Source organism: Lacerta agilis, chromosome 10, assembly GCF_009819535.1.
Source record: "Lacerta agilis isolate rLacAgi1 chromosome 10, rLacAgi1.pri, whole genome shotgun sequence".
Taxonomy (NCBI): domain Eukaryota; kingdom Metazoa; phylum Chordata; class Lepidosauria; order Squamata; family Lacertidae; genus Lacerta; species Lacerta agilis.
In genome coordinates this window covers 61,525,377-61,546,473 of record NC_046321.1, presented here as the reverse complement: position 1 = coordinate 61,546,473, position 21,097 = coordinate 61,525,377, and the positions used below count along the sequence as shown (strand labels likewise).

Genomic DNA, 21,097 nt, shown 5'->3' with positions numbered 1-21,097 from the left:
ATTACTTTTTATGGGAAAGCGCGCCTTGGTTTTGGAACGCCTTGGTTATGGAACCGACTTCTGGAATGGATTAAGTTTGAGAACCAAGGAACCACTGTACTGGGGGAAGTCTTAGTGAAAGTTTTCAAGGAATGCTGAGCTGGCAGGTTGATCCCCATTCAAGTGATGTTTAAACCCACAGCAGAAACGAGCTTTAATTCGTTAAGAGGCGGCTGAATTCTCCTACAGCTCAAGAGCTGGCTGTGATATGTCGCAGAGGCAGACGGGAAACTCTACATGTCACATTTGGGTAACAGGAAAGCCATCATCTCGACTATCTCTGCATTTGCTGCCTCATCATCTGCTGTGAGATATCTGCTGTATTTGAAAAGATAAACAGAAACACATTTCCCACCACCACCACCACAACTGCATTATCTCCAACACCTCCTATCCAAAGCTCTCTCTTATGTTAATGAGACCAGAGGGACAAAGACAGCAACTGGAAATGTTGTGGGATTGGTATAGAACGCTGGTAATTTGTCTGCTTGTAACCGCCGGCCGATCTGTCTATAACAACTAGAGCGTCCATATATTCCGAGCCTCAGGAATGATCCAGGACGCCTGTCCCCTACAACAACCATTTCCGTGCCCGGCGTAATTGGAATCTCAATACTATTTGACTCGGCGTTGTAGTAATTAGGGGAGGATTAATGCTCGAGGAATTGTGACTTGGTGAGAAGGCCTTGCATTAGCGGGGCACCCGGCGGTTTAATTAATCTCCATCTTAGCGGGCACGGCAGAAGCAGAGAATTAGCATTCCTATACCAGGTGCCCATGATCCTGAGCTCTGTGCGTGCGTCGTAGGATTCTGGGGGAGGGAGAGGGAGCTGGGAATGGAGGGAACGCTTTCCCATAGCCTGCGACAGACAAGCCCTGCTATATGCATGGACCAGTTCTGTTGGATTATAGCCTGCATGCGTAGAAATAGGAGAGCAGAAGGGAAATTAGCTTGCTTGAGGATATCTCCCCCTGCCCAACCCATCTTCTTCCCAAAGGGCGATTAGAATCGGCTAAACTTTCTGAGAATATACCGGTGAGGATTATAAACATGCACAATGATAAATAAATGTGCTACGCCGTCGATAAAAGGGCATCATTAGGCATTACGGAGCTTTCCTGGAAGATTTATGGGCCGAGAGGAACTTCTGTTTCACTGGGCATGAATTAAGGCATTGGCCGTTTTCTCATGCGTCTCCTAAATTATCAGAAAGCAAAGGAAACGAGCCTTCGAGCAGCAGGCTCTGCAATCTGGAAAACGAGCCACCGTAGCTGCTAGAGGACCATGAAAATGTGGGCCCCGGGCTTTTGGGACTCGTCTGCCCACATATTATCTGAAACCAAAGCGGCACATTGGTCGCCAGATGTGAAATGTATTGGCATTATTTTCAGCTCTCCTACGCCACGAGAGAAAATGCAAGATGTGCCAAAGCTCACTCGGCGGTAGACGCCCCAATGGTTTCAAAACATCACAGGGACTTCTCCGTCCCCTACAATACTAAGCAGGCTCTCTTTGGGGTTCGTTTATGAATCGATAGGGACTGCAGCCGCAGCAGGTGCCCGGGAATAAGGTCAGAAAGAGAGGCGCTAAATCGGGTGGCTGAAGCAAGCTCCTCGCAGAAATCTAAAGGGGATCCCCGAATTATTGGGCAGTCATTCCTGTTGTCTATTGAGCAGGGCACGTACAGACTGTGTACTTTACCTAAAAAAAAAACAGATTAATGTAAGAGAGAGAGAACTTACCCATCGTATTTCTCTAGATTAACTTCAAGTAAGTTATCCCTTGCATGATTAGCGCGTTCAGTGACTGAGGGAGGAAGAAAAGGAACAAACAGCTTTAGGACATTATATTAAAAAGAGGATCATATGTGTGCATAAATGGTTAAGTAAGGGAGAAAACTACTGGTTTATGACCATTTTGGTTCCTGACACTTATTGCTGTTGCAGCTGCCTGAGGGAGGAAGCAGCCTAGGCTACTGTAAGGCGTCAGGATTCTGATAAACCACATCGTATTTGACCAAACTGCAGCTCCACCCATTGTTATGTAGGGTGTCATCCAGGACTAGCCCATCTATTTTACGTACTCTAACTCTGCTACCATTTTTATTGATTACAACTGGGTAATCATTCACTGCAATTGCTGAGAGTGAATTCCTGTTACAATAACCTGCTGATATTTTGAGAGTTCGTCTTGCGGTGCATTGTTATATTCTTACGAGTTATTTATTGCTTTAGTCAATACAAGTTCATTTAAAATGCAGGGGCTTTCCATGACCAGATTGCGTGATCTTCGCTGCATGTTCTGTTGTTTCTCCTGCCTGCAAACCGCCTTGTGTACAGCAATATAAAAAAGCCATTATGGGACGCAGATATGGCTCATTCGTGAAACAGGGCAGGGCTGAAGTAGGTTCGCCTCCATGGGCAAACTGCAACCACAGTGTAGAAGAAGAGGAGGAGGAGTTTGGATTTGATATCCCGCTTTATCACTACCCGAAGGAGTCTCGAAGCAGCTAACATTCTCCTTTCCCTTCCTCCCCCACAACAAACACTCTGTGAGGTGAGCAGGGCTGAGAGACTTCAAAGAAGTGTGACTAGCCCAAGGTCACCCAGCAGCTGCATGTGGAGGAGCGGGGAAGCGAACCCAGTTCACCAGATTACAAGTCTACCGCTCTTAACCACTACACCACACTGGCTCTCACTGCCACAATTGTGGCATGCCAGATGATGCTGGGTTTATGAACCCAGATTACCAGGAAAGGGGAACCCTCTGGTGGACTCCCATCAGCCCCAGCCAGCATTCCCAATTATTCGAGGATGATGGGAAACGTCTGACAACCTTTGGAGAGCCACAGCTTCTTCACTTCTTGCTTGTATGACAGCATACCCCCCCCCCCAACATTTCTCCGATGAAAATAGGGGCATCCTATTCCATAATGATAGGATGCGGGTGGCGCTGGGGGTTAAACCATAGAGCCTAGGGCTTGCTGATCAGAAGGTTGGCGGTTTGAATCCCCACGATGGGGTGATCTCCTGTAGTTTGGTCCCTGCTCCTGCCAACCTAACAGTTCGAAAGCATGTCAAATTTCAAGTACCGTAGATGAATAGGTACCGCTCTGGCGGGAAGGTAAACGGCGTTTCCGTGCGCTGCTCTGGTTCGCCAGAAGCGGCTTAGTCATGCTGGCCACATGACCCTGAAGCTGTACGCCGGCTCCCTCGGCCAGTAAAGCAAGATGAGCGCCGCAACCCCAGAGTCATCCGCGACTGGACCTAATGGTCAGGGGTCCCTTTACCTATTCCATAATGATATTGTATTGTATTGACCCGAATATAAGCCGTACTCGCAAATAAGCTGCACCTTTAAAATTCAAGGGCGGCTTAGGAGGGCCTGGCGAGCTGGGCACCGTTGCCCCACGCTCCAGGGCTGCTTGGGGGGGGGCGCTCTCGTAAGGCTGTGAATATAAGCTGCATTTTAACTTTTCACAGTTGGAATTTTTTGGAGGGGAGGGGGAAATACGGCTTATATTCAACCCAATATACCCCACACATCGTACTGGGTTGTCCCAGCCCCTCTGGGCAGCTTCCAACATGTATATAAAAACATCATAAAACATTAAACATTAAAAAAACCTTCCCTATACAGGATTGCCTTCAGATGGCTCGGATAACTCCATACCCTCCAACATTTTTTCAATGAAAATAGAGACTTTCTAAGGAAAAGTGGGACATTCCGGGATCAAATCAGAAACCGAGATGGCTTCTCTAAATCAGGGACGTCCCTGGAAAATGAGGACACTTGGAAGGTCTGTGGTAGAGCCTGGCCTGCAGAAATTTCACCAGATTTCTGCCAGCCCCAGGGCCTCAAACGCTGTTTGCTCTTCCCAGCTAGAAAATGCTTCCCTTTAGGGTAATCACCCAAGTTTCCTATGGAAAAAATGGACCGTTATTCCAGCAAAAGAAGGAAGCGCATAATAGCTGGATAAGAAAAGGGGTAAGTAGCTACTACATGGTCATCAGCCTCCTTGAAAGGAAAGCAACAATCCGGTAATCTATATTCAGTGTGGATTTGGAAAGTATTTACGCCAGTGCCAAATATGAGGTGAACCCTGTGCAAACAACATGGCTGCAAAATGCTTGGAGTTTTCACAGCACCTTTCTAAAAATACACACACATAGTAAGTGGCCAGAAAACCTTCCGGCGACACGCACAAAGGCCTGCCCAATCTCTTAGGAGTCTTTCTCAGCATAGCGATGGCAATCTGAACTCGAGCAAGGCTGTGTACGTTTAGGAAAGAAGGAGAGGCTCAGGTGCCAATGAGCGGTGCTTGTTCTCTTGTTGACAGCTAAGAAAGCACATGCAAATGTTTTCAGGTGGAGTTTTCCCTTTTTTGCTTTGCATGCTTATTTATTTCAGGACTGAGAAAGCGCTCTGCATCCGGAGAATTAAATGAGCACTGTGCAGCTCCCAGGGAGATGCAAAACCTTGCAGCTGTTTCTCGACAAACGGGCATTTCGCACTACGGTGCACTCGGGGTTGACCTGAGACCCGACCCAAGCGGCTGCAGCAGGCTGGATGTGGAAATGCAGCTGGGATGCGCACAATCTGCACCTGGGGCGAAGGAAGGCGTTGTGACACTCGGGGCGGGGCGCCGCTACGTAGGGCGCATGTGCGTACGTACAACACATGCGCCGTACGCAGCGACGCGGCACATGCGCTGTACATAGCCGTGGATCCTCTGCTCACGGCTGCAGCCGCGAACGGAGGATCCTCTACACACAGCTGTAGTGGTGATCGAGGGATTCCACCGCCGTCCGTATGGCTCTCAAGCGGTGTCGGCGGCAAACCTCTATGTATAGCGCATGTGCCGCGTCGCTATGTATGGCGCATGTGTGCGATGCCTAAACGGCCTCGGTCCTGTATACCTGAAGGAGCGTCTCCACCCCCATCATTCAGCCCGGACACTGAGATCCAGTGCCGAGGGCCTTCTGGCGGTTCCCTCACTGCGAGAAGCAAAGCTACAGGGAACCAGGCAGAGGGCCTTCTCGGTAGTGGCGCCCGCCCTGTGGAACGCCCTCCCATCACAGGTCAAGGAAATAAACAACTACCTGACATTCAGAAAATACCTGAAGGCAGCCCTTTTTAGGGAAGTTTTTAATGTGTGATATTTTTGTATTTGATTTCTGTTGGAAGCCGCCCAGAGTGGCTGGGGAAATCCAGCCAGATGGGCGGGGTACAAATAATAATAATAATAATAATAATAATAATTATTATTATTATTATCGGGATCCTCTGCTCATGGCTTGTGCAACTGCTGCTTAAGTGTCTCCATAGTATCACAGTGTGCTGGGTTGCGTTGCGGCACAACTTTCCTTACCGGAATCGAGAAACTCCTTGTGTAGGTTCAGCGGCAAACCCCTGTTGCGCAACAGCATTGACATGGAATTAAGTTAAAGGCAGTTCTTTCTAAAACATGCACGAGATGAAGGGACGCATTTGATAACAGACCATTTTTACATTACTCACCTATAACATCTGTTGAAATGGAGGCTAGGCTAAACAATGGAGCTACCGTCTGTTCATAGATCTTCTCTCCTTGTTTTTTCCCACCGTACGGATTAATATATACAAGCAAGTGCTTTGGTCTAGAGGCTGCCAAAGTGAAAAAGGGTATACCAGTTGAAACTAAATAGTTTTTAGGATTATTCGCTCCTAAATTCCTTCATGAGTATCAGTGGGTTGTTTTGTTGTTGTTGTTTTTACAAAGCAATTTAGAGGGCCAAGTTCATTGGAAATAATAATTCAAATGTAATAAACGCTATCATGACTGAGCAGAGCTCCTAAAGATTCCTGCAAACTTTCAGTCAATGTCATACCATCTTCCTTTTTTTGCATTTTAAGCCCTGTTCTAGCATTCTTTCCCTTTTTCAGTTTTTAAAAAAGATGTTCAAGTAATAGGCCAGAAAATGGATAAGGGTGCATGATTTTTTGGGGGGTGATATGTATAGTTAACTGAACTATAATTACTTTGAATACTTTTATCCCATTTTCCACCAATAAATTCAAGACAGCCAAGCTACTTCTTTTCCGCCCCCTTTTTTATATTTAATGCTGTGTGGAGGCAGTCAGAAACGGAGGGAAATACGGAGGGGAGGCAGGTGGAAATTCAACAGGAGAAGCTGTGTGGAGGGTGTGTGGAGGGAGGAAGAAACGGGGAAAAGACGGAGAGGAGGCAGGTGGAAATTCAACGGGAGAAGCTGTGGGCATGGACAGTTTATATATATATATATATATATATATATATATACCTTTTCTATTTCACAAAAAAGCCACTGCAACGCGTGGCCAGGCCAGCTAGTAAATAATAATAATAATAATAATAATAATAATAATAATAATAATAAATTATTGTTGTTGTTGTTGTTGTTATTCCCGTCCTTCTCAACATCTTTTCACTCTAGTAAACCTATTGCCTTAATTCATCAGCAAAATCATAATAAAATATTAATATGCATCTATGGATATATATATACCGTATATACGCGAGTATAAGCCGACGCAAATATAAGCCGAGGCACCTAATTTGACCACAAAAAACTGGGAAAACTTATTGACTTGCGCATAAGCCGAGGGTGGGAAATGCAGCAACTACTGGTAAATTTCAAAAATAAAAATAAATAAAATTACATTAATTGAGACATCAGTAGATTAAATGTTTTTGAATATTTATTTCAAAGAAAAACAGGGGCAAGGAGTTCCATAGGCTTGACTCTGCACCACAGGAATAAGCGCTTTCTTTTATTTGCCCCCTCCCCTCTTCCAACAGTTAGGCTTTCCTTTTTATTTCTTTGGTGTATTTTATGTCCAATATTTCCATCCCCCTACAACCTCTATCAATAAATGGGACTGATTCCTGAGTGTGAGGGGGTTTATTTTCAGGCCCTTTTCTTCCCTCCCCAAAGAACCCTCCCTTCCCAAACAGCCAAGCTGTGAATGGATCCAAAGGAAGATAAGAGTTGCAGAGCTCCTGTGACCTTGCCTCCTCCTGGGCTTTGCAGAGAGGAGGGGGGCAAGAGCCTCTGTTCCTTGACTTGGGGGTCCTCCCTGCACCCTCCCCTTCATCCCAGGGACCCCCCTCTTCTCCCCAATGGACCCTTTGCAAGATGAGCAGAGACTCACTGGATTCAGGAGGCGCCAGGGATGCAGCACGTGTAGAAAAGAGAGACAAAGGTCCAGCGCCAGGGATGCAGCACGTGCAGAAGAGAGAGACAAAGGCCCCCTCCTCCTTTTGTAGGTGGGCTTGGTATTTCCTGACCTCTCTAGGAGTCCCACTCAATCCTTTTTAACCCTTGGCAAGCCAGTGCCCCCAGCTTCTCTGATCCTGTCCTGTGCCTTTCGCAGGAAAGAGCTTCTCTCCACTTCTCTCCCCCCCCCCCAACTGACAGAGGGGGAAGCATTGTGCAGTGCTTCTCCGATCCTCCATTCTGTGCCTTTCTGCTGGTGAGTGGAGGCAGAGGCATCTTTACCCTTCCAGCTTGTGTCTGGAGGCGCTAGGACCTCGCAGACAGCTGCAAATGCACGGGATGGGATCGTGCGGGGGATCGGAGAAGCGTCTCAGATCTCCATCCTGCGCATTTCCTGGTGGGGTGGGGGGGAGGGAAGCGGAGAGAAACTCTTTCTCTCTGCTTTTCCTTCCCAACCACCTCGCAGACAGCTGCAAACGCACAGGACGGGATCGGAGAAGATGCCCCCGTCCTGCACATTTCCCGGTGGGGTGGGGGGAGGGAGTGGAAAGCGGAGAGAAGCTCTTTCTCTCTGCTTTTCCTTCCCCACCGCCCGCCTCACTTGCGCATAAGCCGAGGGCGACTTTTTCAGCCCAAAAAATGGGCTGAAAAAGTCGGCTTATGCACAAGTATATACGGTATGTATATATATATATATGGGTTTTAACCCATTTAACCTTTATTTACAGAGCTTATTCAACAGCTGCTACCGAATTCAGATTGCAACACTTATTTTGTTAAGTAACTCTTTAGAGGTTTCCAGTTATCAATGAACTCCTGTTTTTTCTTACCTTTAATCTTCTTCACCTACACTTATGTCCTAGGTGGTGCTAGACTTCATGTATCATCCCTGACCATTGGCCATGCTGGCCAAGTCTGCTGGAAGTTGGAATAATGCCACAGGAGAGGACCACAGGTTCTCCATCCTTAGCCTAAAACAGGGCCATGTTAACGCTATACATTATTTCTCTGCCTTGGGCTACAGTTTCCAAAATTCCCTGGAAAGAGGAATTGGTTGTTAAACCACTCTGGGAATTGGTAGCTCTAGGAGGCAAATGGGGGCTCCTAATGACTCTCGGCACCTGTAACAAACCCCTTGCCCCGTTTTTTGCTTGCTGTACTCAAGGGTTTTGATCTCCATCAAAGGCAGCGGAGGAAACAGATTGCGCATCGAGAACTTACTCTGCAAATCAAGTAATTCTCTGAGCGCATGCATCCACTGATTACAAAGTTGCTCATTAATGCACCAGAAGGTCACGTCTTTGCACCGCCAGCGGTGATTATGTACTCTCTTCGCGTAGTGCACTGCAAACAAACAAAAAGGGTTATGTGCACATGAGGGAGGCAGAGTCTGAAGAGTCCTTTAAACGTGCGGTGAAATTAACTCCAGAAAACATAACTTAGTATTTATATAGAGGTTGGTGGGGTTCAAAGAACTCCGCGTGCATTATCTCATTAAAAAGTAGAATCATAGAGTTGGAAGAGACCACAAGGGCCATCCAGTCCAACCCCCTGCCAAGCAGGAAACACCATCAAAGCATTCCTAACATAAAGACCTCCAAAGAAGGAGACTCCACCACACTCCTTGGCAGCAAATTCCACTGCCGAACAGCTCTCACTGTCAGGAAGTTCTTCCTAATGTTTAGGTGGAATCTTCTTTCTTGGAGTTTGAATCCATTGCCCCGTGTCCGCTTCTCTGGAGCAGCAGAAAACAACCTTTCTCCCTCCTCTATATGACATCCTTTTATATATTTGAACATGGCTAGCATATCACCCCTTAACCTTCTCTTCTCCAAGCTGAACATACCCAGCTCTCTAAGCCGTTCCTCATAAGGCATCGTTTCCAGGCCTTTGACCATTTTGGTTGCCCTCCTCTGGACACGTTCCAGCTTGTCAGTATCCTTCTTGAACTGTGGTGCCCAGAACTGGACACAGTACTCCAGGTGAGGTCTGACCAGAGCAGAATATAGTGGTACTATTACCTCCCTTGATCTAGACGCTATACTCCTATTGATGCAGCCCAGAATTGCATTGGCTTTTTTAGCTGCTGCATCACACTGTTGACTCGTGTCAAGTTTATGGTCTACCAAGACTCCTAGATCCTTTTCACATGTACTGCTCTCAAGCCAGGTGTCCCCCATCCTGTATTTGTGCCTTTCATATTTTTTTTGCCCAAGTGTAGTACTTTACATTTCTCCCTGTTAAAATTCATCTTGTTTGATTTGGCCCAATTCTCTAATCTGTTAAGGTCATTTTGAAGTGTGATCCTGTCCTCTGGGGTATTAGCCACCCCTCCCAATTTGGTGTCATCTGCAAACTTGATCAGGATGCCCTCAAGCCCATCACCCAAGTCATTGATAAAGTACAACAATCCCATAAGGTAGACCGGTATCACTAGCCCTGTATTGCAGGTGGGAATTTGAGGCAGAAGAAAAAAAGAAAAAGAAGCCGTATCCAGAAGTGGGCGTGGGCCTAAGTTGACTAGCTCCGCCCCCAGTGTCACATGTCCCAAGTAGCCCCACCCCCATGTAATCCGGAACCCTGAGCAAGGACTCCCTTTCTGCAGACATTCACAATGTATACACGGAGACTTGGGGGTGGGGCTATTTGTTATGGCCCCACCCACTTATTAGAGCAACACATGAAATATAATTCTGAATAGGACTATAGAGACCACCAAGTCAGTTTTACGGCATAGACGAGATTTGACTTCCTAATTAACATTCCTGTCTTTCAGTTGGCATGTGACAGTAGCTTCAAGGTATGGGCACCAAAAATGGGGAAGGCATTCCAAATTAAGCTGTAATTTTATACAGTTGGCTGAAGGTCTTTCGGAAACAGCCTCCGACTTTCCAGATTTGGGGGGAAGACACTGAAAAGCCATAGAAAACAAGATGACGAGCATAGGTCTACATCCAGCTTACCTGTGTTCACATAGTTACAACACAGCAGGGGCATTAGTCAAGCAGAGGTTAATGGCTATCGAGAGGCAAAATGACTTTAGTAAAGTCCCTCTTTTTTTAACCCCAGAGGAGCGGAGATACTTACAACTCCCAGCTAGGTATTTTACTCAGCTCGAGGTCCCATCCCACAGAAGGGCGTTCACACTGGCCCGAAATCATGTCCTGCCATCTGCCGTATTGGATGGGAGGTATAGGGGGGTTCCTTTGGGCGACAGACTCTGTCCATGCGACTCCGGAGAAGTAGAGACTACAGACCACGTACTTCTCCGTTGCCGCTTTTATAGGGCTTTATGGAATGAACTTATCTCTCCACTATTATGTGAGTCTCCTGGATGTCCCGAAGAACACTATGCCCATTGGCTCCTCTCAGATGCCAACCCTGAGGTCACAGCTGCGGTGGCAAAGTTCTGTGCTGTCGCTATTAAGCTTCGGTCTGCACAATTAGGTGGCTCCTGATCCTTCTTTTGATTTAAGTATTATAATAATCTGAATTGTTGATTTTTTAATTAATTTCTAAATTTATTCTTTTAAAGCAGTAATTATTAATTTTAATGTACTTTAATTTTAATACGGCCAACCCCGTTTAGATCAAATCTCAAATCAATTTTAAATTGCATTTATTATTGATTCTGTATGTGTCTTTTGTGTGTGTGTGTTTGCTGGTCGTCGACCGTAATAAAGTCTACTTTCAGGTGACAGGCAAAGCGTGGAACTCCTGTGCCAGGCACCCCCAAACTTGGGCCCCCCCAGATGTTTTGGGACTACAGTTCCCATCATCCCTGACCACTGGTCCTGTTAGCTAGGGATGATGGGAGTTGTAGTCCCAAAGCATCTGGAGGGCCGAGTTTGAGGATGCCTGTCCTACGCAAACAAAGTTGTATGTAAAGATTCATTTCAAGGTACCCAGAATATCTCATATTTCACCAATGTAAAAGGGAAAACCCTCTATTTATTCACAAGGTATTCAAAGGAATTAGAAGCTAATCGAGCGCTTTCCCTTTCACCTCAGACAGACAGGGCTTCTCAATTTTTTTAAGGTTTATATTTTGAAGTCAAGTAGGTCTTGCTCTTCCTTTGTGGGGGGGGGGGGAAGAAGAGTCTGTTGTGAGGAAAAACCACCTGTCAGAATGTTAATAATTACCATTTTTTAAAAGTGCAGATACAAGGCAGAAAACCGTGACCATTTAATGGATTCAATAGGGTAAAGATTTAGTAGGACTTTAGGTTAAAAATAAACAAACACTTTGGGCATTTAAGCAATCAATAAACCCTTGGTTAAGTTTATAGCTATGCCATCAATTTTTAAAAAACTCATATATTATATGCATTTAAAATACGGAGCACATGTGAAAACATGCATCCTGTCACTACTTTGAAGCACTTAATAATTCCCTATAATTTGAAAGTTGTGTGTGGTGAAAATTCACACACACAAAGTCCAGGCATATACCCTAGTGGGTCAAAAGACAAATTCAAAACAATTTATTGTTTGCTTTCCCTTAATATGCCCCCTAAAGGTCCGTTTTCTGCCAGACAGGCAAAGGGGCATTGTAGTTAATGATGCTATTGTGTTCTGTAGTGGAAATCAGAGTAGTTTTGCGGCAAATTTCTCCACTCAGAATTGAGGGTTGGTGAGGGTGGAATATAGATTATGTTATGCCAAGTGGTAAGTTACTCCAAACGATTTCTTGGCGAGAAATCCAAGAAAGCAGATGGAGTGGTAAGATTTCTCTCACCGCTTGGGAGAATATTGCAAACATTCAGCAAACAGATGTTTTTAAAAAAAAAAAACGGTGCTGCCGTTGTGTTTTACCTGTGAATGCATGCGGCTTTGCCATTTTCTGCCATTTCCCACTATTAGATTGTTTCTTATCGATTTCTGTTTCCTCGACAGCAATAATCTCAGATATGGGCACAGCATAGCTCTCTGCGAAAAAGAAATACAGCACTCTTGTGAGGAAGATCTACACAGTATCAGAATCCTTCGGCTTCTGCTTCTAGAAGAAAATGCGAAAAATTAAGAGAGACGATTCGACATGCAGGTACACTGTCGAAATTAGCCAGGCGCCAGGTGCATTTAGAAATGTAGAGATTGTAGTAAATCCTTTTCGGTTCCTCCTCCCGACCAGAAGTAAAGGGTTGCCGTATTTCAAAAAGTGAAAACCTGGACACAAAAGTGTATGGGCTGCTTGCGTCCGGATTTTCCCAGACATATCAGCAATTTCTACCCAGACGCTGTTCACAAAGTCTGAATACCGGCTGTGTGGGGGAAATTCCAGGTTCAGGGCAACCCTATCAAGTATTAACTAGATTCTGATGTTCATTCATTTACTGGGTTTGGGGCAGGAGTCAGCAAACATTTTCAGCAGGGAGCCGGTTCACTGTCCCTCAAACCTTATGGGGGGCCAGACTATAGGGGGGGGGTGAACGAATTCCTATGCCCCACATATAACCCAGAGATGCATTTTAAATAAAAGGAAACATTCTACTAAAAACACGCTGATTCCTAGACTGTCCGCAGGATTTAGAAGGCGATTGGGCCGGCCCCCGAGCCTTGGTTTGCCTACCCATGGTTTCGGGGGGGGGTCATCCCTCCCCACCCATCAAATTCAAACCAATATGTTTAATCGCTTCCAAGGAACCTGGCGCAATTCTGCCTTTGATGCAAAGCACATATCAACAATAAATACTGTATTTCCAAAAACGTGCAAGTCACATTTTGCAATCCTGCTTGCTGAAGCAACATGTAAAAGTAACACGTGATAAAACGAGCATCACCGATCACAGAAACTGGAACGGCAATCCAAAGTAAGAATTTGAGGTGCCAGAGGCTGACCCCTTAATGTATTTTTGGCAGGACCGCTAGCTGGAGAGCAAGTTGACTCCAAAATCTATGTAACCCACTCTGAGAAACTTGTAGAAGTCTCAGGGGTTGGTGGGACAGACACACAAACAAATGATGATGATGATGGACCACAAATTATTTGCGCTCAGCTATTCATTATCATCATTATTATTCCATACTTAAGTCATGCCTAGGGCCAGCTCCTGGTTTTCATCCACCGCCGAGGGCCTTCTGGCGGTTCCCTCACTGCGAGAAGCGAAGTTACAGGGAACCAGGCAGAGGGCCTTCTCGGTGGTGGCGCCCGCCCTGTGGAACGCCCTCCCATCAGATGTCAAGGAGATAAACAACCATCTGACTTTTAGAAGACACCTGAAGGCAGCCCTGTTTAGGGAAGTTTTTTTGTTTGAAATTTTATCATGTTTTTAATCTTTTGTTGGAAGCTGCCCAGAGTGGCTGGGAAAGGGTATAAAATAATAATAATAATAATAATAATAATAATAATAATAATAATAATAATTTTAGTTACAGGTAGGTAGCCGTGTTGGTCTGCCATAGTCAAAACAAAATAAAAAATAAAAAATAAAAAAATCCTTCCAGTAGCACCTTAGAGACCAACTAAGTTTGTTCTTGGTATGAGCTTTTGTGTGCATGCACACTTCTATCTGAAGAAGTGTGCATGCACACGAAAGCTCACACCAAGAACAAACTTAGTTGGTCTCTAAGGTCCTACTGGAAGGATTTTTTGATTTTATATTTTGTTTTGACCATGGCAGACCAACACGGCTACCTACCTGTAACATGAAAAAGACTGGAGCATCATTGTCTTATTTGTAACAGCATGACAAGTTTGAGTGGCACTTAGATTGGTTTTTTATTTAGTTTTAATAATAATTTTATTATCATTCATTTATTAGGGGGGAAAGGACAACACCCACAAAAAGGATTTACTATAATCTCTACATTTCTAAATGCACCTGGCGCCTGGCTAATTTCGAACACTCTCTGGGGGGTGGAGGAAACTGCGGCCCTCCAGATGTGGTTGGACTGTTAACAACCTGGCCATTGGCTATGCTGACGGTGTCTGATGGGAGCTGGAGTCTAACAACATCTGGAGGACCAGAGATTCCTCACCCCTGTCCAAGGGGTGAAGAACTACAGAAACTGATGTTTTCTGCAAGCCTGGTACTATTTAAGTGGCTGGTGATGCAATTCTGCTCAAGCTTATGTAAGAATAAATCTCCCCATTACAAAAGGGCTTCATTCTTGATTTGACCTATTTTTCCCCTTCACCTTTTTATTCTTGAGTAAGTGCATAGGGCTGTGTTGTGTTACAGGGCTTCCTGTTATGTAAGAGGCCAGTCTCACCAGACAGCTCATCAACTGATACTTCCCTTATGTATTAATCTTCCTCAGGTAAACAATGCTTATTTTGGCAGGAGATCAAAGCCTGCAGCAGTGCACTTTATTATTGCCGGGGACTTTTTCTCTCATTCCCCAAAGCCTGGCATTGTCTCGTCGGTTCTCTTTCAATGCATTTTGCTTGCAAAAGGAGAGCTTCCTGTTTCCTGCAATGGCCCAATCAGATTTAGATTGAGGAGTAGCGTTACAAATCTTTTAAAATGTTGAGTTAAATAGCTCCAGAAGTAGGTCAGGTTCTCAAGTTCATTAAAGAAGGCCATATTCAACCGTCCTGGCATTTCACTACTTATTGACACACAAAGCTTAAGGTGGATTTGAAAGTATTGACATAAGATGAACGAGCGAAGCAGAGAGTTACTTGAAGAGCCCATAGAGATCTTTAAAGGGGGGGGGGGGCGAACGGAAAACAAATGGAGAAGCCTGTTCTCTGGCTTTTAAGATCCTTTTTATCTAACAGAATGCCAGTGGCATGTCAAAATTTCTCTCAATCCAGCTTCAATTTCCAGCCCTATCATTAGGCACGGTGAGAAGATCAGATTTTTTTTTATTTAAATTGGATTTTTTAAAATTTAAATTGGAACTTTTTGATTGAAATCAGAACTTTTTGATTTAAATTGGATTTTTAAAATAAAATGCTTTTGGAGTATTTCTTTTTCCGAAAGATAGTTTTCTATTTAAGTTACATTATAGTCCAAAGGCTATTCAGATTTGTTTTAAGTTTTTCATGTGTGCTAAAACTCAAGTCTGTTTTTTTTAAAAAATGTTTAACCACATCAGTTAACAAACATGGATAAAGGTAAAGGTAAAGGGACCCCTGACCATCAGGTCCAGTCGCGGACAACTCTGGGGATGTGGCGCTCATCTCGCGTTACTGGCCGAGGGAGCTGGCGTACAGCTTCCGGGTCATGTGGCCAACATGACTAAGCCGCTTCTGGCGAACCAGAGCAGCGCACGGAAACGCCGTTTACCTTCCTGCTGGAGCGATACCTATTTATCTACTTGCACATTGACATGCTTTCGAACTGTTAGGTGGGCAGGAGCTGGGACCGAGCAACGAGAGCTCACCCCATCACGGGGATTCGAACCGCCGACCTTCTGATCTGCAAGCCCTAGGCTCTGTGGTTTAACCCACAGCGCCACCCGTATCCCTGTTGAATAAATGCTATATGGTAATTTATGGACCTAATAGGTATCTAAATCCATTTGCGCATGTTGCCATGCAACCAGTCCATGCAGAATGTAGGCACCCTATATATAGAAATGAGCAAACCAGTGATATTTTAGGGAGCAGGCTAGCAGGCCATTACTTACATCATAGAAGCCTACACAACACAAAACACTGTTGCTGTGGTTTTTTTACAATTTGTTTTTTATCTTATATTTTGGAAATGTACATCCAGTTTTTTTCCCCTTTAATTATTTTTTCGGGGGGGGGGGGTGTCCCATGAGAGTGGGGCCCTAAGCTATAGCTTGTTTAGCTTATACGTAAATATGGCCACCGATGAGGAAGCAGGCTCTGGAGTACCGGGAGATCCTGTGCCGATCCTACTTCCAAGTACATCTGAAAGTTTGCTTGAAATTCCATGAGCTTCCGTGAGAAGGGCTTAATCGGTCATAAACCAAACGACCTAATCTGAGAGCGGCTCACCTAATCTGATCCTGAAAACAAGGGATGGAACCAGCAGAATGGTGGGAAGCCAAAGTGGGCTGGGGGAGATGGTGAGAGAACTTCCAGCTTCGGGCCAAATCTGGATCGGGCCCCTGGTCATAAACCAGTCCCTCTTCCTTGCTCGTCGCCTTCTCAGCAGGTAAAGCAGAATGCTCTGTTCCTGCTTGACAAGCCGGATTGGCATTGTATTTTACTTTCTCAGCAGTACAGAAGCCAGCAGAGCTGGCAAAGTCAGGGACAGAGCTTCTCGGGTTGGCGATTATTTCCATACGATGCCATTGAGAAATGGAGCATGAAAGTCAAGGGAGCTGAATGGGGTTGTCACCTCCACTTTCCTCGGAGGGAATGCAGCCTTGGTGGAGCCAGGTGGGCTGGGGGGAGCAGGGGCGTAGCAAGGGGGAGTAGGGGGCGGGCTGCCCCATGTCCCATAATGGAGGGGGTGACAAATTATCAAGGAACAATGAATGCCCTACTCGAGCGGTTCATAAAAAACTTTTTTTTTAAATGCCTGCTCCAAAGGTCTTATCTTACTATACTAGGGATTATATAGCTATATATGAAATTTCATGCATATCGGTTAATATCTTGACCCTCCTCCACCAAAATAGCTGTTCACTTGGCTGTTTTCCTATGTCTTGAGGGCTGAAATTTCAGTTCAGTGGAGCACTTACTGTTCCCAACCCTAACCCTGTGGAAAGCCATCTAATTAGAATTTGATTTTGAGATGTTTTTAAGAGGTAATTTAATTATTGTCTGATTTTATACCAATGTTATGTATCTGACGTCAGCCACCCTGAGCCCGATTTCAGCCGGGGAGGGCGGGATATAAATAAAAGTTTATTATTATTATTACTTGTTATTATTCCTTTGTAAGAAAATATGAAATAAACGTAAAACCATTTTTGCAGGGGGGAATCAATGGGGGGGTGACAAGAAATTTTTCCGCACCGGGTACCACCTGACCTTCCTACGCCTCTGGGGGGGGTGTGGCAATTTTTTTTTTTTTTGCCCCCGGGTACCAATTTACCTTGCTACGCCCCTGGGGGGGAGGCACCCCTGCAGGAGAAATAACCAGTTGTCTTCAAATCGACTCGGGACTCTGGGAGAAGCCATGGGTCGTATGAGATAGGCACAATTATTTATCCTTATATGAGTTACTAAATATGTGCCTGTCCTGTTATTCAGCTGCAAAGTGGCTTACAATACAAAACTGGAAAATAGTGAAGCAATAAAACAGGGCAGAGGAGTGGTTAATACCCCAAAACCGATCGAAGCAAACGTGTTTTTTGCTGTGAAAAGGAAGCAGCTGATCGGACTCCACCCCCCACCCCACCCCAGAAAGGTGTGTCCATAGCATTGGGGCTGCAGCAAGAAAGGCTCTGCTCATGCTAGAGAGGAAGAACACATTGACTTTGGTCTAACTGCAGCACAGAAGAAAGAGAGGTTGTTATGAAGCCAGAAGCCCCGAAAAGAGAGATGTGATAGTAGCAGCCGGTGGGGAGGAGCTGTAAGATGAGACAGTGCTGGGAGGCCAGGCTATATTTTGTTGTTTTAAACTGCCTTGTGTATCATAATCTGGAAAGGTGGTATACAGATTCAAAGTGAAATGAAGGTTGCACTGCCGCCCCTTCCTTCCAGCTGCTCCTGAGCTTCTGGGGCAACAGGAAGAGAGAAGGTGCAATGGCTGGCATGGCTAAGGCTGAGGGTGGGGGACTTTAAATGTTACGCAGGATTATTGCTGTGCAAAACAAACATACCTGAGTCACCCTGAAAGGATGGCCCAGATCTGTCCACAGTGCACTGCAAGAGGGTTAGGGAACAGTCTGATATACACTTACCAGGGAGTAAGGCCTATTTAACTCAATGGGACTTATTTCTGAGCATGTCCAGTTTAACTGCGGGATCTGCTGCTTGATCTGAGTTCAGAGTTAAGGCCAAGGGTGAAAATAGTAGATGGGATTAGGGCTGCAGGAAGGAACTGAGGAGAAGGGTCCCGTGCTCTCTCCATATATTGTTGGACTACAAGTCCCATCATCCGTGCCCATTGACCATGTTGCTGGAGCTGAGGTCAGCTGAGGTCTTGAGGACCACAGGTTCCTGTCGCTTATCTAAGCGCTGGGGTGCTTCCTTTCACTGAGAACAAATGCCTGACTTAAAGTTTGCGCATAGGAACATATGCCAGGTCAAAAACTGTATTTATTGTGTGGTCAAAAACTGTATTGTGTGAACAGGCTCTCAACAGACTGCAGTTTTTATTTGTAGCATGTAGAACTGACATTGAACCAGGCCAGGCCATTTAAAAAAAGAGTTGACCTAATGTAATGGGCAAACAGGGACATTTAACTGCTTAAGACCGACAATCGTAAAAGAACTTTTACCAGCCATTGTCCAAACACCCTGTACGTAGCAGTGCAAACCTGTGTTCACTCTTAAAAAACAAAACTGCTAATACTTTACAAATATTTAAAATACAAACACAGCCAACGGCAAAAGATAAAATAAAACGAAGCACGTGACTTTCTTAGAAGGCTGCCAGCCACTGAACTTGTAAGAGCAGTTTTCAGAACCAGTGACGCCGTCAACACATCTTTCATTCACACAGACATATCTGACTAGCAAATGTGAAACAGGAATGTGAAACCTTTCAGGCTGCGATGCTGACAAAGGATGCAAACACTAATGAGAAGAGAACGAAGTTCCTTGTGCGGGCCCCGGAAAAAATAGCAGCTTGGGAGAAATCGTGCCCCAACTTCAAGAGAAGTCTGAACTGGGTGGTGGAGGTGGTGCCCTTATGTCAGGGCCAGCCCAGCCATGAGGCAAGGTGAGGCAAGAAGACGGCCTCAGGCGGCAAGATCCACAGGGACAGCAGATCCCAAAGTAGATCTTTATTTCCCCCCTTGATCCTGATGTCGGATTTTCACTCACCACGTCTCCCCTGGCAGGGAGGGGAGCACCATTTTGTGGCTCGCCTCAAGTGGCAAAATATCTTGGGCCGGCCCTGCCTTATGCTGATTGCCATGGGCCACCAAACAAGACGGCTCTGTGTGAGTTAAGTAGCGCAACCATTTTTCAGAGGTTTCTCGGCGCAGTAGCCTTCAGACCTGGGATACTTGTGAACCAAGCATATGGGGATTTCTTTAAATTTTCCCTATATACAACGACCAGTCCTGTGTTGCGACCCACCTTAGAATAGGCCACCGGAAGCCCTTGCCCTGCTCCCAACCATCCTCAGCGCTCCCCAACGGCCTTCAAAGTCTTGCCCAGCCTTGGGCCCCCAGATGTTCATGGACTACAACTCCCATCATCCATGGCCACTGGCCATGCTGGGTAGGAAGGGTGGGAGGTTGTAGTTCAACAACGTCGAAGGACCCAAGGCTGAGGCTCTTGCCTTTTGGGTTGTGGCTCTCGGCAGCAGCACCTCGCCAAACTGAAGCCTGGCAGGACAGAGGCAGGGTATAAATGTAATTTAAAACAACAACAACAACAACAACTTAACAACCATAATCAACAACAACCATTGTTTAACTCGTGGTTTAACTGGGAAGGCCCAAGAGTCCCTCTGAAAGTCAACTGAGTTGTTGTTTTTTTACATAAGGGGGAAAGTGGCAGTTCCTTGGTAGTGCTGGTGGGGAGGGAGGGATGGCACTCTGCACATGGCTCAGAGCCCCAACTCCAAAAACATCACAACAACAACAACCATTGTTTAACTTGAAAAGGGGTGAAAACTAGGAGGGCCCAGAAGTTCCTCTTGAAGTCACCCTTGTTGTTGTTGTATACCCATGGGAGAAGTGGCAGTTCCTTAGTGGTGGGGGTGGGCGTGAGTGGCACTCTGCACATGGCCCGGAGCCCTGAAAAACACCCGAGCCTTTTTTTGCTCTAAGGGAGAAAGTGGCAGTTCCTAGCTGGTGGTGGGCTGGGAGCGCCACTCTGCGCATGGCCCGGAGCCCTGATTCGGAAAGCGCCACCACCACCACAACCACGGATTAACTTGAAAAGGGGGGGAGTGGCAGTGTCTTGGAGGCGGGGAGGGAGAGAGCGGCACTCTGCACATGGCTCGGAGCCCTGAATCCGAAAGCGTCACCGTCACCACCACCACCATGGCTTAACTTGAAAAGAGGGGAAACCCGCACTGTCTTGAGCATGGGGAGGGAGAGAGCGGCACTCTGCATATGGCTCAGAGCCCTGAAAAACACCCGAGGTTCTTTGTCGTTGTTGATGTTGTTGCCCTAAGGGGGAAAGTGGCAGTTCCTAGCTGGTGGTGGGCTGGGAGCGGCACTCTGCACATGGCCCGGAGGAGCCCTGATTCCGAAAGCGCCGCCAACATGGCTTAACTTGAAAAGGGGAGGGGAAGCGTCTTGGAGGTGAGGAGGGAGGCGGCGGCGGCGGCGGCGGCACTCTGCACATGGCTCGGAGCCCTCTCCCCCCTCCCCAAAAGCGTCCTCACCTCTCCCCCCGCGCGGCTGCGGCTGCTCCGTCCACTCCAAGGCGCCTCTCTCCGGGTCCAGGGCGACCTCGCAGGCGCGCTGCCCCAGCACCAGCGAGGAGACGAGCCGGGTCCGGCGCCGGCCAGCCGGAGGGGGGGAACTCTCGCCCATGGCTCCGGTCCCCTTCAGCGGGGCTCCTCCGCCACCTGCCTCCGCCCGAGCGGCATCGCGGCTGACGGAGGAGGGCGGCCCTCGCTCGCGGCGGCCCGGGGAGGATGGCGAGGCTGCCTAGAGCCGCCGCCGCCGCCGCTCAGTCCGCCTGCGCGCGCGCCTCTGCCCAGCCTGGCATTTTAGAATCTGTTATCCTTCAGAATTTTCGCAGGTCCCATCCCACGGAGCATGCGCGTGGTGGGTAGCGGCGGCGAGGGAGGGGGGTGCGTGGGGAGAGAAGGGGGGGCTA

At 46.6% G+C, this 21,097-nt stretch overlaps 1 protein-coding gene across 6 annotated transcripts in view; it reads right to left on the bottom strand.

Annotated features, from left to right (window-relative positions):
* Positions 1–20,808, bottom strand: part of CERK (ceramide kinase) — a 53,440-nt gene extending 32,632 nt beyond the window's left edge. For 2 of the 6 annotated variants that reach the window (XM_033162716.1, XM_033162717.1), the window contains exons 1-5: positions 20,658–20,808; positions 12,094–12,207; positions 8,500–8,622; positions 5,561–5,686; positions 1,783–1,846 (exon numbers count right to left, since the gene is read on the bottom strand). In XM_033162716.1, the coding sequence (XP_033018607.1) occupies positions 1,783–1,846; positions 5,561–5,686; positions 8,500–8,622; positions 12,094–12,207; positions 20,658–20,808 (578 nt within the window). The remainder of the gene's footprint in view (positions 1–1,782; positions 1,847–5,560; positions 5,687–8,499; positions 8,623–12,093; positions 12,208–20,657) is intronic. The other 4 variants (XM_033162720.1, XM_033162719.1, XM_033162721.1 and 1 more) reach the window with 4 other exon arrangements.
* Between the last annotated feature and the right edge of the window lie 289 nt (positions 20,809–21,097).